This window comes from Oncorhynchus mykiss, chromosome 17 (genome assembly GCF_013265735.2).
Source record: "Oncorhynchus mykiss isolate Arlee chromosome 17, USDA_OmykA_1.1, whole genome shotgun sequence".
In the NCBI taxonomy this organism is placed as follows: Eukaryota; Metazoa; Chordata; class Actinopteri; order Salmoniformes; family Salmonidae; genus Oncorhynchus; species Oncorhynchus mykiss.
Window position 1 is genome coordinate 95,145,232 of NC_048581.1, and position 23,066 is coordinate 95,168,297.

General features: G+C 40.3%; 1 protein-coding gene across 1 annotated transcript; it reads right to left on the reverse strand.

Moving 5' to 3' along the window:
- Nucleotides 1–15,455: 15,455 nt before the first annotated feature.
- LOC110493309 lies at nt 15,456–19,585 on the reverse strand. Its single transcript, XM_036948450.1, has 6 exons — nt 18,982–19,585; nt 18,665–18,758; nt 18,073–18,146; nt 17,334–17,978; nt 15,920–16,811; nt 15,456–15,527 (listed from the first exon to the last, which is right to left on the reverse strand). The coding sequence occupies exons 1-6, from the start codon at nt 19,086–19,088 to the stop codon at nt 15,456–15,458; spliced, it is 1,884 nt and encodes a 627-aa protein (XP_036804345.1). The 5' UTR covers nt 19,089–19,585.
- Nucleotides 19,586–23,066: the final 3,481 nt, after the last annotated feature.

Genomic DNA, 23,066 nt, shown 5'->3' on the forward strand with positions numbered 1-23,066 from the left:
AAAATCCATTACCTGTTACTCATGAACTTTCATTATCCTCCCTCATCACGAGTGAGAAAATTAGAAAATACAGAATCTTAAAGGTTTTTGGTAACAGAATTACCAGGGACAAGGCAATATTTCTAAAACTTACATAAGGTAAACAATTTCTCAAAAACAACTTATATGAGTTGACATAGGTCTTTACTTAAACATGGTTGTGTTTGATGTATTTCTGATACCTTAAGACTGTTTTGATGTGTTGCTGATACCTTAAGACTGTTTTGATGTGTTGCTGATACCTTAAGACTGTTTTGATGTATTTCTGATACCTTAAGACTGTTTTGATGTATTTCTGATACCTTAAGACTGTTTTGATGTGTTGCTGATACCTTAAGACTGTTTTGATGTGTTGCTGATACCTTTAAGACTGTTTTGATGTATTTCTGATACCTTAAGACTGTTTTGATGTGTTGCTGATACCTTAAGACTGTTTTGATGTGTTGCTGATACCTTTAAGACTGTTTTGATGTATTTCTGATATTTAACACTGTTTTGATGTATTTCTGATATTTAACACTGTTTTGATGTATTTCTGATATATTTAACACTGTTTTGATGTATTTCTGATACCTTAAGACTGTTTTGATGTATTTCTGATATATTTAACACTGTTTTGATGTATTTCTGATACCTTAAGACTGTTTTGATGTATTTCTGATACCTTAAGACTGTTTTGATGTATTTCTGATACCTTAAGACTGTTTTGATGTATTTCTGATACCTTAAGACTGTTTTGATGTGTTTCTGATACCTTAAGACTGTTTTGATGTGTTGCTGATACCTTTAAGACTGTTTTGATGTGTTGCTGATACCTTAAGACTGTTTTGATGTGTTGCTGATACCTTAAGACTGTTTTGATGTATTTCTGACACCTTAAGACTGTTTTGATGTATTTCTGACACCTTAAGACTGTTTTGATGTATTTCTGACACCTTAAGACTGTTTTGATGTATTTCTGACACCTTAAGACTGTTTTGATGTATTTCTGATATATTTAAGACTGTTTTGATGTATTTCTGATACCTTAAGACTGTTTTGATGTATTTCTGATATATTTAACACTGTTTTGATGTATTTCTGATATATTTAAGACTGTTTTGATGTGTTGCTGATACCTTAAGACTGTTTTGATGTATTTCTGATATATTTAAGACTGTTTTGATGTGTTTCTGATACCTTAAGACTGTTTTGATGTATTTCTGACACCTTAAGACTGTTTTGATGTATTTCTGACACCTTAAGACTGTTTTGATGTGTTGCTGATATATTTAAGACTGTTTTGATGTATTTCTGATACCTTAAGACTGTTTTGATGTATTTCTGATACCTTTAAGACTGTTTTGATGTGTTTCTGATATATTTAAGACTGTTTTACCTTAAGACTGTTTTGATGTATTTCTGATACCTTAAGACTGTTTTGATGTGTTTCTGATATATTTAAGACTGTTTTGATGTGTTTCTGATACCTTAAGACTGTTTTGATGTATTTCTGATACCTTAAGACTGTTTTGATGTGTTTCTGATACCTTAAGACTGTTTTGATGTGTTGCTGATACCTTTAAGACTGTTTTGATGTGTTGCTGATACCTTTAAGACTGTTTTGATGTGTTTCTGATATATTTAAGACTGTTTTGATGTGTTGCTGATACCTTAAGACTGTTTTGATGTGTTTCTGATATATTTAAGACTGTTTTGATGTATTGCTGATATATTTAAGACTGTTTTGATGTGTTGCTGATACCTTTAAGACTGTTTTGATGTGTTTCTGATACCTTAAGACTGTTTTGATGTGTTGCTGATACCTTAAGACTGTTTTGATGTGTTTCTGACACCTTTAAGACTGTTTTGATGTATATCTGATATATTTAAGACTGTTTTGATGTATTTCTGATACCTTAAGACTGTTTTGATGTGTTGCTGATACCTTAAGACTGTTTTGATGTATTTCTGATACCTTAAGACTGTTTTGATGTATTTCTGATACCTTTAAGACTGTTTTGATGTGTTGCTGATACCTTAAGACTGTTTTGATGTGTTTCTGATACCTTAAGACTGTTATGATGTATATCTGATATATTTAAGACTGTTTTGATGTGTTTCTGACACCTTTAAGACTGTTTTGATGTATTTCTGATATATTTAAGACTTTTTTTGATGTATTTCTGATGATGTGTTTCTGATATATTTAAGACTGTTTTGATGTGTTTCTGATACCTTAAGACTGTTTTGATGTGTTGCTGATACCTTAAGACTGTTTTGATGTGTTTCTGATACCTTAAGACTGTTTTGATGTGTTTCTGATACCTTAAGACTGTTTTGATGTGTTGCTGATACCTTAAGACTGTTTTGATGTATTTCTGATACCTTAAGACTGTTTTGATGTATTTCTGATATATTTAAGACTGTTTTGATGTATTTCTGATACCTTAAGACTGTTTTGATGTATTTCTGATACATTTAAGACTGTTTTGATGTATTTCTGATACCTTTAAGACTGTTTTGATGTATTTCTGATATATTTAAGACTGTTTTGATGTATTTCTGATACCTTTAAGACTGTTTTGATGTGTTTCTGATATATTTAAGACTGTTTTGATGTATTTCTGATACCTTTAAGACTGTTTTGATGTGTTGCTGATACCTTTAAGACTGTTTTGATGTGTTTCTGATACCTTAAGACTGTTTTGATGTGTTGCTGATACCTTTAAGACTGTTTTGATGTGTTGCTGATACCTTAAGACTGTTTTGATGTATTTCTGATATATTTAAGACTGTTTTGATGTATTTCTGATACCTTAAGACTGTTTTGATGTATTTCTGATACCTTTAAGACTGTTTTGATGTGTTTCTGATATATTTAAGACTGTTTTGATGTGTTGCTGATACCTTAAGACTGTTTTGATGTATTTCTGATATATTTAAGACTGTTTTGATGTATTTCTGATACCTTTAAGACTGTTTTGATGTGTTTCTGATATATTTAAGACTGTTTTGATGTATTGCTGATATATTTAAGACTGTTTTGATGTGTTGCTGATACCTTAAGACTGTTTTGATGTGTTGCTGATACCTTAAGACTGTTTTGATGTGTTTCTGATACCTTAAGACTGTTTTGATGTGTTTCTGATACCTTAAGACTGTTTTGATGTGTTGCTGATACCTTAAGACTGTTTTGATGTATTTCTGATACCTTAAGACTGTTTTTATGTGTTTCTGATACCTTAAGACTGTTTTGATGTATTTCTGATATATTTAAGACTGTTTTGATGTATTTCTGATACCTTAAGACTGTTTTGATGTATTTCTGATACCTTAAGACTGTTTTGATGTATTTCTGATACCTTTAAGACTGTTTTGATGTATTTCTGATATATTTAAGACTGTTTTGATGTATTTCTGATACCTTTAAGACTGTTTTGATGTATTTCTGATACCTTAAGACTGTTTTGATGTATTTCTGATACCTTAAGACTGTTTTGATGTGTTGCTGATACCTTAAGACTGTTTTGATGTATTTCTGATACCTTTAAGACTGTTGATGTGTTTCTGATACCTTTAAGACTGTTTTGATGTGTCGCTGATACCTTTAAGACTGTTTTGATGTATTTCTGATACCTTTAAGACTGTTTTGATGTATTGCTGATACCTTTAAGACTGTTTTGATGTATTTCTGATACCTTTAAGACTGTTTTGATGTATTTCTGATACCTTTAAGACTGTTTTGATGTATATCTGATACCTTAAGACTGTTTTGATGTGTTTCTGATACCTTTAAGACTGTTTTGATGTATTTCTGATACCTTAAGACTGTTTTGATGTGTTTCTGATACCTTAAGACTGTTTTGATGTGTTTAAGACTGTTTTGATGTATTTCTGATACCTTTAAGACTGGTTTGATGTATTTCTGATACCTTTAAGACTGTTTTGATGTATTTCTGATACCTTTAAGACTGTTTTGATGTGTTTAAGACTGTTTTGATGTATTTCTGATACCTTTAAGACTGGTTTGATGTATTTCTGATACCTTTAAGACTGGTTTGATGTATTTCTGATACCTTTAAGACTGTTTTGATGTATTTCTGATACCTTTAAGACTGGTTTGATGTATTTCTGATACCTTTAAGACTGTTTTGATGTGTTGCTGATACCTTAAGACTGTTTTGATGTATTTCTGATACCTTAAGACTGTTTTGATGTATTTCTGATACCTTTAAGACTGTTTTGATGTATTTCTGATACCTTTAAGACTGTTTTGATGTATTTCTGATACCTTTAAGACTGTTTTGATGTATTTCTGATACCTTTAAGACTGTTTTGATGTATTTCTGATACCTTTAAGACTGTTTTGATGTGTTGCTGATACCTTAAGACTGTTTTGATGTATATCTGATACCTTAAGACTGTTTTGATGTATTGCTGATACCTTAAGACTGTTTTGATGTATATCTGATACCTTAAGACTGTTTTGATGTATTGCTGATATATTTAAGACTGTTTTGATGTGTTGCTGATACCTTTAAGACTGTTTTGATGTATTTCTGATACCTTTAAGACTGTTTTGATGTATTTCTGATACCTTTAAGACTGTTTTGATGTATTTCTGATACCTTAAGACTGTTTTGATGTGTTGCTGATATATTTAAGACTGTTTTGATGTGTTGCTGATACCTTAATACTGTTTTGATGTGTTGCTGATACCTTAAGACTGTTTTGATGTATTTCTGATATATTTAAGACTGTTTTGATGTATTTCTGATATATTTAAGACTGTTTTGATGTGTTGCTGATACCTTTAAGACTGTTTTGATGTGTTTCTGATACCTTAAGACTGTTTTGATGTATTTCTGATACCTTAAGACTGTTTTGATGTGTTGCTGATACCTTAAGACTGTTTTGATGTATTTCTGATACCTTTAAGACTGTTGATGTGTTTCTGATACCTTTAAGACTGTTTTGATGTGTTGCTGATACCTTTAAGACTGTTTTGATGTATATCTGATACCTTAAGACTGTTTTGATGTGTTTCTGATACCTTTAAGACTGTTTTGATGTATTTCTGATACCTTAAGACTGTTTTGATGTGTTTCTGATACCTTTAAGACTGTTTTGATGTGTTTCTGATACCTTAAGACTGTTTTGATGTGTTTAAGACTGTTTTGATGTATTTCTGATACCTTTAAGACTGGTTTGATGTATTTCTGATACCTTTAAGACTGTTTTGATGTATTTCTGATACCTTTAAGACTGTTTTGATGTGTTTAAGACTGTTTTGATGTATTTCTGATACCTTTAAGACTGTTTTGATGTATTTCTGATACCTTTAAGACTGTTTTGATGTATTTCTGATACCTTAAGACTGTTTTGATGTATTTCTGATACCTTTAAGACTGTTTTGATGTATTTCTGATACCTTTAAGACTGTTTTGATGTATTTCTGATACCTTTAAGACTGTTTTGATGTATTTCTGATACCTTTAAGACTGTTTTGATGTATTTCTGATACCTTTAAGACTGTTTTGATGTATTTCTGATACCTTTAAGACTGTTTTGATGTGTTGCTGATACCTTAAGACTGTTTTGATGTATATCTGATACCTTAAGACTGTTTTGATGTATTGCTGATACCTTAAGACTGTTTTGATGTATATCTGATACCTTAAGACTGTTTTGATGTATTGCTGATATATTTAAGACTGTTTTGATGTGTTGCTGATACCTTTAAGACTGTTTTGATGTATTTCTGATACCTTTAAGACTGTTTTGATGTATTTCTGATACCTTTAAGACTGTTTTGATGTATTTCTGATACCTTAAGACTGTTTTGATGTGTTGCTGATATATTTAAGACTGTTTTGATGTGTTGCTGATACCTTAAGACTGTTTTGATGTGTTGCTGATACCTTAATACTGTTTTGATGTGTTGCTGATACCTTAAGACTGTTTTGATGTATTTCTGATATATTTAAGACTGTTTTGATGTATTTCTGATATATTTAAGACTGTTTTGATGTGTTGCTGATACCTTTAAGACTGTTTTGATGTGTTTCTGATACCTTAAGACTGTTTTGATGTGTTTCTGATACCTTAAGACTGTTTTGATGTGTTGCTGATACCTTAAGACTGTTTTGATGTATTTCTGATACCTTTAAGACTGTTGATGTGTTTCTGATACCTTTAAGACTGTTTTGATGTGTTGCTGATACCTTTAAGACTGTTTTGATGTATATCTGATACCTTAAGACTGTTTTGATGTGTTTCTGATACCTTTAAGACTGTTTTGATGTATTTCTGATACCTTAAGACTGTTTTGATGTGTTTCTGATACCTTAAGACTGTTTTGATGTGTTTAAGACTGTTTTGATGTGTTTAAGACTGTTTTGATGTATTTCTGATACCTTTAAGACTGGTTTGATGTATTTCTGATACCTTTAAGACTGTTTTGATGTATTTCTGATACCTTTAAGACTGTTTTGATGTATTTCTGATACCTTTAAGACTGTTTTGATGTATTTCTGATACCTTTAAGACTGTTTTGATGTATATCTGATACCTTAAGACTGTTTTGATGTATTGCTGATATATTTAAGACTGTTTTGATGTGTTGCTGATACCTTTAAGACTGTTTTGATGTATTTCTGATACCTTTAAGACTGTTTTGATGTATTTCTGATACCTTTAAGACTGTTTTGATGTGTTTCTGATACCTTAAGACTGTTTTGATGTATTTCTGATACCTTAAGACTGTTTTGATGTGTTGCTGATACCTTAAGACTGTTTTGATGTATTTCTGATACCTTTAAGACTGTTGATGTGTTTCTGATACCTTTAAGACTGTTTTAATGTATTTCTGATACCTTTAAGACTGTTTTGATGTATTGCTGATACCTTTAAGACTGTTTTGATGTATTTCTGATACCTTTAAGACTGTTTTGATGTATTGCTGATACCTTTAAGACTGTTTTGATGTATATCTGATACCTTAAGACTGTTTTGATGTGTTTCTGATACCTTTAAGACTGTTTTGATGTATTTCTGATACCTTAAGACTGTTTTGATGTGTTTCTGATACCTTAAGACTGTTTTGATGTGTTTAAGACTGTTTTGATGTGTTGCTGATACCTTAAGACTGTTTTGATGTATTTCTGATACCTTAAGACTGTTTTGATGTATTTCTGATACCTTTAAGACTGGTTTGATGTATTTCTGATACCTTTAAGACTGTTTTGATGTATTTCTGATACCTTTAAGACTGTTTTGATGTGTTTAAGACTGTTTTGATGTATTTCTGATACCTTTAAGACTGGTTTGATGTATTTCTGATACCTTTAAGACTGTTTTGATGTGTTTAAGACTGTTTTGATGTGTTGCTGATACCTTAAGACTGTTTTGATGTATTTCTGATACCTTAAGACTGTTTTGATGTATTTCTGATACCTTTAAGACTGGTTTGATGTATTTCTGATACCTTTAAGACTGTTTTGATGTATTTCTGATACCTTTAAGACTGTTTTGATGTGTTGCTGATACCTTAAGACTGTTTTGATGTATATCTGATACCTTAAGACTGTTTTGATGTATTGCTGATACCTTAAGACTGTTTTGATGTATATCTGATACCTTAAGACTGTTTTGATGTATTGCTGATATATTTAAGACTGTTTTGATGTGTTGCTGATACCTTTAAGACTGTTTTGATGTATTTCTGATACCTTTAAGACTGTTTTGATGTATTTCTGATACCTTTAAGACTGTTTTGATGTATTTCTGATACCTTAAGACTGTTTTGATGTGTTGCTGATATTTTTAAGACTGTTTTGATGTGTTGCTGATACCTTAAGACTGTTTTGATGTGTTGCTGATACCTTTAAGACTGTTTTGATGTGTTGCTGATACCTTTAAGACTGTTTTGATGTGTTGCTGATACCTTAAGACTGTTTTGATGTGTTGCTGATACCTTAATACTGTTTTGATGTGTTGCTGATACCTTAAGACTGTTTTGATGTATTTCTGATATATTTAAGACTGTTTTGATGTATTTCTGATATATTTAAGACTGTTTTGATGTGTTGCTGATACCTTTAAGACTGTTTTGATGTGTTGCTGATACCTTAAGACTGTTTTGATGTATATCTGATACCTTAAGACTGTTTTGATGTATATCTGATACCTTAAGACTGTTTTGATGTATTGCTGATATATTTAAGACTGTTTTGATGTGTTGCTGATACCTTTAAGACTGTTTTGATGTATTTCTGATACCTTTAAGACTGTTTTGATGTATTTCTGATACCTTAAGACTGTTTTGATGTGTTGCTGATATTTTTAAGACTGTTTTGATGTGTTGCTGATACCTTAAGACTGTTTTGATGTGTTGCTGATACCTTTAAGACTGTTTTGATGTGTTGCTGATACCTTAAGACTGTTTTGATGTGTTTCTGATACCTTAAGACTGTTTTGATGTGTTGCTGATACCTTAATACTGTTTTGATGTGTTGCTGATACCTTAAGACTGTTTTGATGTATTTCTGATATATTTAAGACTGTTTTGATGTATTTCTGATATATTTAAGACTGTTTTGATGTGTTGCTGATACCTTTAAGACTGTTTTGATGTGTTGCTGATACCTTTAAGACTGTTTTGATGTATTTCTGATATATTTAAGACTGTTTTGATGTATTTCTGATATATTTAAGACTGTTTTGATGTATTTCTGATATATTTAAGACTGTTTTGATGTATTTCTGATATATTTAAGACTGTTTTGATGTATTTCTGATACCTTAAGACTGTTTTGATGTATTGCTGATACCTTAAGACTGTTTTGATGTGTTGCTGATACCTTAAGACTGTTTTGATGTATTTCTGATATTTAAGACTGTTTTGATGTATTTCTGATATATTTAAGACTGTTTTCCATCTGTTTATCCATTAATCAAAGTCTATGTATATGTCACATTTTTTAAAATGGAAAATGGCTGAAAAATGTATCTATGCCTTCATGTCCCAAATACTGTATATAGACTCGTAGCTGTCATTTGACACAATTTGATATGCTCCTATGAACATCACATATTGGTGATGATGGGACCTTTTTGATTCCAGCAAACATTTGGTCAAATTAAAAACAATTGAATTATCCCTCTATAGTAACCGTTTTCGTATAAAATATATTCAAATATTCCACATTACCTGCTGTTTGTTTACAACAACATCCTCTGTAGCATCTTCGACTGATTTTTACTGCAACAATAATATAAAAATATATCAATTAGGCCACTTGGGTACATTTGGGCAAATCGTGACGGACACCTGGGTGACTTCATACTAAAGGTCATGTCGCATTCTTGACGTTATCAGTCTGGAACTTTGCACGTACACTGTCTGCAAATCAGCTTCCTAGCTGAATGTGTGACCTTTCTCTTGCATTTCAAAGATGATGGAACAAATTGTAATTTATTTTAAAAAAGGTTGGTTTTTCTTTGTATTTTCTTTTACCAGATGTGTTATATTCTCATAAAGAAAATAACTTTTCACAAAAGTAGTGCACTGGGCCTTGACTAGTAATATCAGACTGATGAAGACCTCCGTAGCACTGGGCCTTTACTAGTAATAACAGACTGATATAGACCTCCGTAGCACTGGGCCTTTACTAGTAATAACAGACTGATATAGACCTCCGTAGCACTGGGCCTTGACTAGTAATAGCAGACTGATGTAGACCTCCGTAGGGCTGGGCCTTGACTAGTATTAGCAGACTGATATAGACCTCCTTAGGGCTGGGCCTTGACTAGTATTAGCAGACTGATATAGACCTCCGTAGCACTGGGCCTTGACTAGTAATAGCAGACTGATGTAGACCTCCGTAGGGCTGGGCCTTGACTAGTATTAGCAGACTGATATAGACCTCCTTAGGGCTGGGCCTTGACTAGTATTAGCAGACTGATAAAGACCTCCGTAGCACTGGGCCTTGACTAGTAATAGCAGACTGATGTAGACCTCCGTAGGGCTGGGCCTTGACTAGTATTAGCAGACTGATATAGACCTCCTTAGGGCTGGGCCTTGACTAGTATTAGCAGACTGATAAAGACCTCCGTAGCACTGGGCCTTGACTAGTATTAGCAGACTGATGTAGACCTCCTTAGGGCTGGGCCTTGACTAGTATTAGCAGACTGATATAGACCTCCGTAGCGCTGGGCCGTGACTAGTATTAGCAGACTGATATAGACCTCCTTAGGGCTGGGCCTTGACTAGTATTAGCAGACTGATACAGACCTCTGTAGGGCTGGGCCTTGACTAGTAATAGCAGACTGATATAGACCTCCGTAGCGCTGGGCCTTGACTAGTAATAGCAGACTGATACAGACCACTGTAGCGCTGGGCCTTGAATAGTAATAGCAGACTGATACAGACCTCCGTAGCGCTGGGCCTTGACTAGTATTAGCAGACTGATACAGACCTCTGTAGTGCTGGGCCTTGACTAGTAATAGCAGACTGATACAGACCTCCGTAGCGATGGGCCTTGACCTAGTAATAGCAGACTGATATAGATGTCTGTAGCGCTGGGCCTTGACTAGTAATAGCAGACTGATATAGACCTCCGTAGCGCTGGGCCTTGACTAGTAATAGCAGACTGATACAGACCTCCGTAGGGCTGGGCCTTGACTAGTATTAGCAGACTGATATAGACCTCCGTAGGGGTGGGCCTTGACTAGTATTAGCAGACTGATAAAGACCTCTGTAGTGCTGGGCCTTGACTAGTAATAGCAGACTGATATAGACCTCCGTAGCGCTGGGCCTTGACTAGTAATAGCAGACTGATATAGACCTCCGTAGCGCTGGGCCTTGACTAGTAATAGCAGACTGATACAGACCTCCTTAGGGCTGGGCCTTGACTAGTATTAGCAGACTGATATAGACCTCCGTAGCGCTGGGCCTTGACTAGTAATAGCAGACTGATACAGACCTCCTTAGGGCTGGGCCTTGACTAGTATTAGCAGACTGATATAGACCTCCGTAGCGCTGGGCCTTGACTAGTAATAGCAGACTGATACAGACCTCCTTAGGGCTGGGCCTTGACTAGTATTAGCAGACTGATATAGACCTCCGTAGCGCTGGGCCTTGACTAGTAATAACAGACTGATACAGACCTCCTTAGGGCTGGGCCTTGACTAGTATTAGCAGACTGATATAGACCTCCGTAGGGGTGGGCCTTGACTAGTATTAGCAGACTGATACAGACCTCTGTAGTGCTGGGCCTTGACTAGTAATAGCAGACTGATATAGACCTCCGTAGCGCTGGGCCTTGACTAGTAATAGCAGACTGATGTAGGCCTCCGTAGCGCTGGGCCTTGACTAGTAATAGCAGACTGATACAGACCTCCGTAGAGCTGGGCAAAAATGTTTTTGCAGAATCTATGGACAAAGACACAAAACAGCCACATCAACATGGAAAACAACCACTTTTTGTGCTGTATTAATTTACCATCCTTACAAACCACTTCATGTAAATGAACATTACAGTATTGTACATCAAATCAATTCAAATTTGATTTGCAACATACACATGGTTAGCAGATGTTAATGCGAGTTTAGCGAAATGCTTGTGCTTCTAGTTCCGACTAGAAGCACAAGTCATCTAGGGTTGGTCCTCTAGGGTTGTACCTGTAGACTTTCTATCACCATGAAGAAATACAAAAAAAACAGTCCACAATACAGTTAATGAGTGCGTTGTGACATCAAGCGGTTTGTGATGATGTGGCTCAGTTGGTAGAGCATGGTGCTTGCAATGCCAGGGTTGTGGGTCTGATTCCCACAGGGGACTAGTATGAATATGTATGCTCTCACTACTGCAAGTTTCTCTGTATACAAGTGTCCTACAGGCCCTAGTTCTGTCGCACCTGGACTGCTGTTCAGTCGTGTGGTCAGGTGCCACAAACAAGGACTTAGGAAAATTGCAATACGGCTGTAAATGTACACAGAGAGCTAACATTAATAATATGCATGTCAATCTCTCCAGGCTGAAAGTGGAGTAGAGATTGACTTCATCACCACTTGTATTTATGAGCGGTATTGACATGTTGAATGCACCGAGCGGTCTGTCTAAACCACTTGCACACAGCTCGGACACCCATGCATACCCCAGAAGACATCCCACAAGAGGTCTCTTCACAGTCCCCAAATCCAGAACATACTATGGGAGGCACACAGTACTACATAGAGCCATGACTACATGGAAGTCGATTCCACATCAAGTAACTGATGCAGCAGTAGAATCATTTTTAAAAAACAGATAAAAAACAACTTATGGAACAGTGGGGACTGTGAAGCAACACAAACATAGGCACAGACACACGCATACACACACATACACACACAATAACATACGCACTATACATACACATGGATTTAGTACTGTAGATATGTGGTAGTGGTGGAGTAGAGGTCTGAGGGCACACAGTGTGTTGTGAAACATGTGAATGGATTGTAATGTTTTAAAAATTGTATAAACTGCCTACATTTTGCTGGACCCCAGGAAGAGTAGCTGCTGCCTTGGCAGGAACTAATGGGGATCCATAATAACCCAGGAAGAGTAGCTGCTGCCTTGGCAGGAACTAATGGGGATCCATAATAACCCAGGAAGAGTATCTGCTGCCTTGGTAGGAACTAATGGGGATCCATAATAAACCCCAGGAAGAGTAGCTGCTGCCTTGAAAGGAACTAATGGGGAACCATAGTAAACCCCAGGAAGAGTAGCTGGTTCCTTGGCAGGAACTAACGGGGATCCATAATAAACCCCAGGAAGAATAGCTGCTGCCTTGGCAGGAACTAATGGGGACCCATAATAAACCCCAGGAAGAGTAGCTGCTGCCTTGACAGGAACTAATGGGGACCCATAATAAACCCCAGGAAGAGTAGCTGTTGCCTTGGCAGGAACTAATGGGGATCCATAATAAACCCCAAGAAGAGTAGCTGCTGCCTTGTCAGGAACTAATGGGGACCCATAATAAACCCCAGGAAGAGTAGCTGCTGCCTTGGCAGGAACTAATGGGGATCCGTAATAAACCCCAGGAAGAGTAGCTGCTGTAAATGAAATTAAACATTTGAGTTTTTATTTAGAAAGAAGTTGCATTTTAAGGAACTGGAAAACATATCAAGCAACTAATGGGATCCATAACAAACCCCAGGAAGAGTAGCTGTGGCCTTGGCAGGAACTAATGGGGTTCCATAATAAACCCCAGGAAGAGTAGAAGCGACATTGGCAGGAACTAATGGGGATTTATAATAAACCCCAAGAAGAGTAGCTGCTGCCTTGGCAGGAACTAATGGGGATCCATAATAAACCCCAGGAAGAGTAGCTGCTGCCTTGGCAGGAACTATTGGGGATTCATAATAAACCCCAGGAAGAGTAGCTGCTGCCTTGGCAGGAACTATTGGGGATTCATAATAAACCCCAGGACGAGTAGCTGCTGCCTTGGCAGGAACTAATGGGGACCCATAATAAACCCCAGGAAGAGTAGCTGCTGCCTCGGCAGGAACTAATGGGGACCCATAATAAACCCCAGGAAGAGTAGCTGCTGCCTTGGCAGGAACTAATGGGGATCCATAATAAACCCCAGGAAGAGTAGCTGCTGCCTTGGCAGGAACTAATGGGGATCCGTAATAAACCCTAGGAAGAGTAGCTGCTGTAAATGAAATTAAACATTTGAGTTTTTATTTAGAAAGAAGTTGCATTTTAAGAAACTGGAAAACATATCAAGCAAGTATTTTTATATTCCACAGGTATTATCAGATTAACTGTTTTGTACAGATAATTAAATCAGACTCAAGTTACAAATGCTGGTGAACACTCAAATACATTTAGTAAAAAATATGTCACCAAAGTAGTGCCAGAAGTCACAGCATTTACCAGTCCTGTACTAGCAAACCATTAGTCTCCAGCGAGGGGAAAAACCTGCAGCACCCGACCCCCCCAAACCATTAGTCTCTAGTGAGGGCTAAAACCTGCAGCATTCCGACCCCCCCAAACCATTAGTCTCTAGTGAGGGGAAAAACCTGCAGCACCCCGACCCCCCCAAACCATTAGTCTCTAGTGAGGGGAAAAACCTGCAGCACCCCGACCCCCACAAACCATTAGTCTCTAGTGAGGGGAAAAACCTGCAGCACCCCGTCCCCCCCCAAACCATTAGTCTCTAGCGAGGGGGAAAAACCTGCAGCACCCCGTCCCCCACAAACTATTAGTCTCTAGTGAGGGGTAAAACCTGCAGCACCCCGACCCCCCCAAACCATTAGTCTCTAGCGAGGGGGAAAAACCTGCAGCACCCCGACCCCCCCAAACCATTAGTCTCTAGCGAGGGGGAAAAACCTGCAGCACCCCGATCCCCCTAAACCATTAGTCTCTAGTGAGGGGGAAAAACCTGCAGCACCCCAATCCCCCTAAACCATTAGTCTCTAGCGAGGGCAGCACCCCAATCCCCCTAAACCAATAGTCTCTAGCGAGGGCTGCACCCCGACCCCCCCAAACCATTAGTCTCTAGCGAGGGGAAAAACCTTCAGCACCCCGACCCCCCCAAAACCACTTCCCACGGTTATGTAAATAGCTACATTAATAAATTAATACATAAATAACTAAAGGATAAATACAGACATAACTTGATGTAGTATTCAAAAGATATACTATATCTTTATAAAACAACTTATTGCCCCTGAACATGATAAACCTGTACTGTCTCTCTAGACGAAAGACATTTGGCAACTTACTCAGTCACATCCACACACAAAAAAACATTAAAAAAGTGAAGAAACTTGTAGTATTGATCACACATTAGATACACAATCTGTAGATACATGCCAAAACTCATCACATCTTACTCAGGCAACAATAATCATTGAGATTTATCTGGTCTGTACAATATTTTAATGTGGATTCACACCCTTGCATACAGATGTTTGGTGCCATCGGAGTTGTGTGAGTTGCTACTTGGTATTAAATTCAACCTGTTTACCATTTATTGTCCTGATTGAAGTTGAGGTATTGGTCCGTGGAAGTGGGTGATCACTTATTGCAGTGGCACAGTCTGGTTGTACGGTGTAGGGAGGTGAAGTTGCCCCTAGATGCTGATATTGGGTCAGTTCTGGATTTTTGCCACTAGTAGTTAAAATTAGAATTGGGGGAGCTGATCCTAGATCTGTACTGAGGGGAAACTTCACCCTGGAGTCTGGTTGTACATCCTGGTCCTCAGACCAGAACACTGTCCTCTTCTCAGATCCACTTCTCCTCCTCCTCACCCTGGAGTCCACAGAGAGAGTAACACTAGAACCAGTCATCTCCCCAATCCCAGCCTCAGACCCAATCCCAGCCTCAGACCCAATCCCAGCCTCAGATCCAGCCCCTTCACAGACCACTGTCCTCTTCTCAGATCCACTTCTCCTCCTCCTCACCCTGGCCTGTCTGGGGTGCCTGACTACTGTCGATGCCCTTGGCCTGCTGGTGGGAATGAGGGGGCCAGGGTTACAGATGCTAGACCCTGCCCTCACGCTCTCTCCAGTCCTCTCCCTCACCCTCTCCCCAACACTCTCCCCAGCCCCAGCCCCAACCCTCTCCCCAGCCCTCTCCCCAGCCCTCTCCCCAACACTCACCCCAGCCCCAACCCTCACCCCAGCCCCAACCCTCACCCCAGCCCCACCCCTCTCCCCAGCCCCAACCCTCTCCCCAGCCCCAACCCTCTCCCCAGCCCCAACCCTCTCCCCAGCCCCAACCCTCTCCCCAGCCCAAGCCCTCTCCCCAGCCCCAACCCTCTCCCCAGCCCCAGCCCTCTCCCCAGCCCCAACCCTCACCCCAGCCCCAACCCTCTCCCCAGCCCCAGCCCTCTCCCCAACCCTCTCCCCAGCCCCAAACCACTCCCCAGCCCTCTCCCTAGCCCTCTTACTAGCCCTTGCCCCAGCCGCAGACCATGCCCAAGCCCCAGTCCCAGACCCAGACCCTGTCCAGTGCAGTCCCCTGCCAGTCCCAAACCCGATCCCAAAACCAGCCCTCTCCATAGCCCTTTCCCAAGCCTCACACCCAGTCCCTGATCCAGATCCAGTCCCTGATCCAAACCCAGTCCCTGTCCCTCTCCTTCGCTCAGATTCACTTCTCCCCCTCCTCCTTCTCACGCTACTGGAGACTTCATAGAGGGCACCACTAGATCCAGACCCAACACAATTACATCCTCTGGGAGTCCCAGTCCCTGACCCAGTCCCTGACCCTGACCCAAAACTGGGGTTCCTGACTACAGACGATGACCTCTGCCTTCTGGTCGGACTAACGGCTACAGGGTTACGGATGTTCCCAAAAGCCTGCATCCGTTTCAGGTGGCCGATCCCCATGGCAGGGCTCCCACAACTCTGATGCCCAGAGGCCTTCTCAGCAGAGTGGACCCGACTCTCACTGTAGCTCCTCTTGGGGAGAGAGACACGGCCCCGATGGTCAGAGAAGGGGTTGAGGCAGGGGGAGGTGTGTGAGTGGCAGGTCCCAGTACAGGGCGGGTAGCGAGCGTGGTAATGTGAGCAGCCAGACAGCGGGGCAGAGGGAGACAGGGAGGAGAGGAGAGTAACAGGGAAAGCTCTCTGGCACTGGAGGATGCATTTGGGAGAGCTGAGTCTCCCATGGAGGGAGGGTGCACCATGGTGGGAACAGTAGCGACTGGTTGGAACAGAGGACACACTCCCACTCTCCTCCTGAACCGTCTGGATCCGGAGCCACTCCAGCAGCAGTAGCTGCTCCAGGTACCTGAATCCAGCCAACGTGTATTTGTCATATGCACAGGATCCAGCATCGTGTACACAGTACAATTACATGCTTCCAATCAAGCTCTCCTCTCAAAAAGCTACATATTCAATAAAGAAGGTCTTTAAAAAAGCACGATAACAACACTATGGGCCCGATTCAGACAAGTTGACTTATTTATTTTTATCCTTTATTTAACTAGGCAAGTAGGTTAACAACAAATTCTTATTTACAATATCGGCCTAGGAACAGTGGATTAACTGCCTTGTTCAGGGGCAGAAAGACAGATTTTTACCTTGTCAGCTCGGGGATTCGATCTAGCAACCAAGCAACTTTTCGGTTACTGTCACCACTAGGCTACCTGAGTCAAAAAATGTTGACTTAAGTCCATGTTTTATTGACATAAGTCCATGTTAAGTCAACTTATCTCAAGTCTGAATCGGGCCCTATGTCAATAAAAATAAGGAATAAATCATAAAAGAACACATCGGTATAAAAGTAATGTTAGTAAAGTAAGTAGAGTACCTGTCCAGGGCCATGCCTGCAGGTCTGGAGCGGGGGGGGTGTCTTCCCTCTGGGTGGAGAAACACGGCCAGCTGCCGGAGGCTCCAGGAGTTGAAGGGTGGAGGGAGGAAATCTGGGTAGCTGAACAGACCAGGGGCGTGGCCTCGGGGTCCAGGGAGATCAGGTTGGAAGTCATGGGGAAAGATGACCTCTGGACGGAGGTCGAGGTTAGCGGGGGAGGATGGGTAGGAGGGGAGAGGGAGCCTCTCTGATTCAGACAGGTCTGTGTCTATGTCACTGTATATGTCCCCTTCTCCCTTCTCTTTCCCCCCTACATCCCCCTCTACACAACCCAACCCCCCAGACACCTGGGCTGTCCTCTGGCCCACAGGTACACCTCCAGGCAGGACCTGGGAGCTATGGCTGGAACTGTGGTTGTGAGGAAGGGACACAGCTTGTCTACTCCTCCTGGAGACAGTCTGCTTCTGTTCCCTGTGATGGCTGCTCTGAGCCTCCCTCTCCTGATCCTCCCTCCTCTCCTTCTCCCTCTGCTCTCTCCTCTCCCTCCTCTCCTGCTGCTCTCTCCTCCTGCTCCTCTCTCTCCTCTCCTTCCCATCCAAAGCTGATAACAGGGGCAATGAAGGAGGGTCCAACTGGCCCTGAGTGCTGAAGTAACAGACACAGTTAGAACATCTCAGACATGGTCATATAGAATGTTACAGCGTGATACAGGATGAGGTAGTATGAGAAACTAGCTCACCTGAGTTCAGAGGTGTTGGTGTTGTGTTTGACTGAAGGAATGTTTGGTTTGTGCTTCTGTCTTCTTTGCTGCTTCTAAGATCAAAAACACAGTGAAGACCCAGGACAGTACCCTATTCCCTATGGGCCCTGGTCAAACGTAGGTCATTAAAAAGGGAACAGGGGGCCATTTTGGATGCAGGCCTTGAGAATAAAACTGCAGCTTTTATGACAGTCATGCTGATATCTTTTCAAGCCTAAAAATAGCTAAACTACTGTACAATGGGGATTTACAGTATCTCTGGGCCCCAGCTCTCAGACAGTATCTCTGGGCCCCAGCTCTCAGACAGGATCTCTGGGCCCCAGCTCTCAGACAGTATCTCTGGGCCCCAGCTCTCAGACAGTATCTCTGGGCCCCAGCTCTCAGGCAGGATCTCTGGGCCCCAGCTCTCAGGCAGGATCTCTGGGCCCCAGCTCTCAGGCAGGATCTCTGGGCCCCAGCTCTCAGGCAGGATCTCTGGGCCCCAGCTCTCAGGCAGGATCATGTCAATATAAATACTTTTTAATATATACATTGTTAATGTCATATTTTTCCTATGGACAGGAGGACCTACCTTGTCTGCTGACGGGGTGGGAATGTGAGTGTTGTCCACACTTGGGATCATCATCTGGGGATGCAAAGGCTTCTTTTGGGTCGTCATTCTGGTGCTATTCAATACATTGGATTTAGGCATAAAATAGTGTATATACGCTATGCTAGGGCAAAATGTATGAAAATAAAACTAAAACGACTACGCTAGAGGTTTGAATAGCCGAAGTATAAATAGGAAAGAAGCACAATACATTTGAAGCTTATTTTTACATTGGTAATATGCTCGATGTATGTAGGTCCGGTTTTAACTGCTATTTAGAACAGAACAGATACTACTACCTCGTCACATGTTTGTCGGTCCATGAACTTTTGGCCCATTCCCGCTCCACCCTGCTAGGGAGCTTGTTGAGTCCAGTTGCAGCGCTTTGCTGCACAACAGTCCCCATCCTGGGTTACGACCGGAGTCCATCCAATAAACGAGAAATAATCTCAGAGATTAAAACTAGTTTAAAATAAAACATGGCCCAGTTTGAGAGAGATAGAAATTCAGCAGTGTATCAATAATGCACTAGATATAATATAGCCTACCATTAATATAATTATTCAAAAACGAAATACAATCAGATGAAAAACGAATAGCATATGAACCGATCAATGATTTCAACCTTCGCGTGTAAAGGAAAATAGCGACTGTAAACCTAGAATTAAAGACCCGTTTTGGTCTTCTACATTTCGATTAAACAGCAGCGGCTGTTTTTTAGGATCTGTCCGATTATAAAAACGGACACAATATTAATACATGTATCCATGCGACGGCGTACAAAGCGTCTTCCCTTGTTAAGAAAGCTATTATAATTTCCCACAAATCGCATGTTTTTATTCTATGCAGCGCCTGCACAATACTCATTTACGCTATTTTCTACACTTCTTGTTGCGACCATCTGATTTGTTGAACGCCTGCAAAGCTTTGTGGGTAATGTAGTGTCTACGTCACACAACACATCTTTACTACAACAGGTTTTAGAAACGGCTATTTTTGTGGTTATTTGGCACTCTAATGTGTAATATCGCCATTAACAGTCGCTATAAGAGAATGATACACAATCATTCGTTTTTTCACGATTTTATTTTCCTAAATGTAGCCTATAGACGTTTTACTGTTCCCATGTCCCAATAACATGTTAAAAAAACACGAATGGAATAATACAGAACATGCTAATGTATGCCTTAGGGACGACTACAGCCAGACAACTTGCAATTTATAAAGAGTTTCATTCCAAAATGCTTTATATCCACTTTCAGAAATGTTAGTAAATTAGCTTTTATTGTTTCAAGAAATTATGAAAGAGTTTGGTGTGTTTTTTCACTATCTAAACGTGGCATGGGGTTGTTCAATGACAGACATGTATACATGTATCACTTGATGGTTTCATTTTCAGATATGTTTTTTTTGCAAAATACTATATCTGCCTCACTTTTAGAGAAATAAGTAGTACAGCTGGGTTTTACACAGTCAAATGTAACAAATAACTTATTTTTTATAAAGAACAGTGCAAATATTTAAAATATATTCAATACAGTAATATGATAACAGATATGCATGTAAAACATAATAATAAAAAAATAAAGATGTAATTTAGCAGATGCTCTTATCCAGAGCAACTTAGCAAGCCTCACAACAACCAGTGAGGGATATGGGCGGCATGGGCAGCCGAGCAGGGTGGCATCTTCCTGGGGGCAGCATGGGCAGCCGAGCAGGGTGGCATCTTCCTGGGGGCAGCATGGGCAGCCGAGCAGGGTGGCATCTTCCTGGGGGCAGCATGGGCAGCCGAGCAGGGCGGCATCTTCCTGGGGGCAGCATGGGCAGCCGAGCAGGGTGGCATCTTCCTGGGGGCAGCATGGGCAGCCGAGCAGGGCGGCATCTTGCCGGGGGCAGCATGGGCATCCGAGCAGGGTGGCATCTTGCCGAGGGCAGCATGGGCAGCCAAGCAGGGTGGCATCTTGCCGGGGGCAGCATGGGCAGCCAAGCAGGGTGGCATCTTGCCGGGGGCAGCATGGGCAGCCAAGCAGGGTGGCATCTTGCCGGGGGCAGCATGGGGCGCCCGCACCAAAAAATAGATACAGTATGGTTGTCCTTGTTCAATAGAGCCATTGGACTTGTCTCAACGATGTTCCTATCTGCTAGGACATTGCAGGACATCTAGTTTGACTCAATTATCCTGGCTTTGTAAATACCACAGCCTGACAGGAGCCGTACTTCCTTGTTCCTACCCTCAAAGGCAGGCTTTTCAAAATGGTGAATGTTCAGTCTCCTATTGACTGAGGTGAATGTTCAGTCTCCTATTGAATGAGGTGAATGTCCAGTCTCCTGTTGACTGAGGTGAATGTTCAGTCTCCTATTGACTGAGGTGAATGTTCAGTCTCCTGTTGACTGAGGTGAATGTTCAGTCTCCTATTGACTGAGGTGAATGTTCAGTCTCCTATTGGCTGAGGTGAATGTTCAGTCTCCTATTGACTGAGGTGAATGTTCAGTCTCCTGTTGACTGAGGTGAATGTTCAGTCTCCTATTGACTGAGGTGAATGTTCAGTCTCCTATTGACTGAGGTGAATGTTCAGTCTCCTATTGACTGAGGTGAATGTTCAGTCTCCTATTGACTGAGGTGAATGTTCAGTCTCCTATTGACTGAGGTGAATGTTCAGTCTCCTATTGACTGAGGTGAATGTTCAGTCTCCTATTGACTGAGGTGAATGTTCAGTCTCCTATTGACTGAGGTGAATGTTCAGTCTCCTATTGACTGAGGTGAATGTTCAGTCTCCTATTGACTGAGGTGAATGTTCAGTCTCCTATTGACTGAGGTGAATGTTCAGTCTCCTATTGACTGAGGTGAATGTTCAGTCTCCTATTGACTGAGGTGAATGTTCAGTCTCCTGTTGACTGAGGTGAATGTTCAGTCTCCTGTTGACTGAGGTGAATGTTCAGTCTCCTATTGACTGAGGTGAATGAAGTTAGAGCAGCAAGGTGATAATAGCTGAAGAACATTTGGCTTGTTTCTGCTTTTCTCCGAATTGCATTTTAGAGTTTTTTAAATTGTTTAGAAATGCAGTTAATGAGCTTCAATTTAAAAAAAATAATTAATTGGAGGGGCTGAGGTTCAAATCAAGTCAAATCAAATTTGATGTGCCGAATACAACCTTACAGTGAAATGCTTACTTACAAGCCCTTAACCAACAATGCTTTAAGAATTTAACAAAAAAATAATATAATAAGTATTAAATCAAAAATCAAAAATAAAAGTAACAAATAATTCAACAGTAGCAATGAAATATCAAGTGAGGCTAAAAACAGGGGGTACCGGTACAGAGTCGATGTGCAGGGGTACCGGTACAGAGTCGATGTGCAGGGGTACCGGTTATTGAGGTAATTGAGGTAATATGTACAGTACATGTAGGTAGAACAGCAGAGGGAGCAGTCATGTGGTTGTTGTTAAGCAGCAACGAGTGAGTAGTTATGTGGTTGGTGATTATAATTGTAAGTGCTGAGGCTCAGTGCAGCAACGAGTGAGTAGTTATGTAGTTGGTGATTATAATTGTAAGTGCTGAGGCTCAGTGCAGCAACGAGTGAGTAGTTATGTAGTTGGTGATTATAATTGTAAGTGCTGAGGCTCAGTGCAGCAAGAAGTGAGTAGTTATGTAGTTGGTGATTACAATTGTAAGTGCTGAGGCTCAATGCAGCAACGAGTGAGTAGTTATGTGATTGGTGATTATAATTGTAAGTGCTGAGGCTCAATGCAGCAACGAGTGAGTAGTTATGTAGTTGGTGATTACAATTGTAAGTGCTGAGGCTCAGAGCAGCAGCAAGTTGTCAGGATTTGGCCAGGGTTGTTCCGGTTTTGGTCACTAGATGCCCCCATTGTGCTTTTTAACCCTTTTCTTTCCCCTTGTTTCCAGTTATTATTTGCACCTGTGCCTCGTTTCCCTTGATTGTATTTAAACCCTTAGTTTTCCTCAGTTCTTTGCTCTGTGTTTGAATGTTGGCACCCAGACCCAGTGATGCTGTGAACATTTGTTGCGCCAGTTGGACTCGCTTGTGGTGCTCTGTTTTTGTTCTTGTTTATTTATTTTTGATTATCTTTTGAGGCTTTTTTCTGCAGTACCTACCACCCTGTGGATTTACCTTTTTGTCTTTGTTCTCTTGGAATTACTTTTGACGTTGTGGATTTATATTTTGCCTGAAGAACTTTCCTTTTTACTTTATTAAAACACTCAAGTACTGCTGTGTCTACCTCATCTTCTGGGTTCTGCCGACTATTCGTGGCTCAGTTTGCTAAGTGACTGTTTCTCACACCGGAGACCCGGGTTCGTAACTGGGTCCTGACACAAGTGAGTAGTTATGTGGTTGGTGAGATAGAGAGAGCAACAAATCA

What these genes read in the sequence shown, in the direction of transcription:
- LOC110493309 (XM_036948450.1), bottom strand. Translation starts at nt 19,088, where the DNA reads ATGGGGACTGTTGTGCAGCAAAGCGCTGCAACTGGACTCAACAAGCTC. An exon ending in CCACCCCGTCAGCAGACAAG is followed by an intron (nt 18,147 to 18,664) that starts GTAGGTCCTCCT and finishes TTTTGATCTTAG; the next exon opens with AAGCAGCAAAGAAGACAGAA. An exon ending in GGTTTGGGGCTGGGGAGAGG is followed by an intron (nt 15,528 to 15,919) that starts GTTGGGGAGAGG and finishes CATTCCCACCAG; the next exon opens with CAGGCCAAGGGCATCGACAG.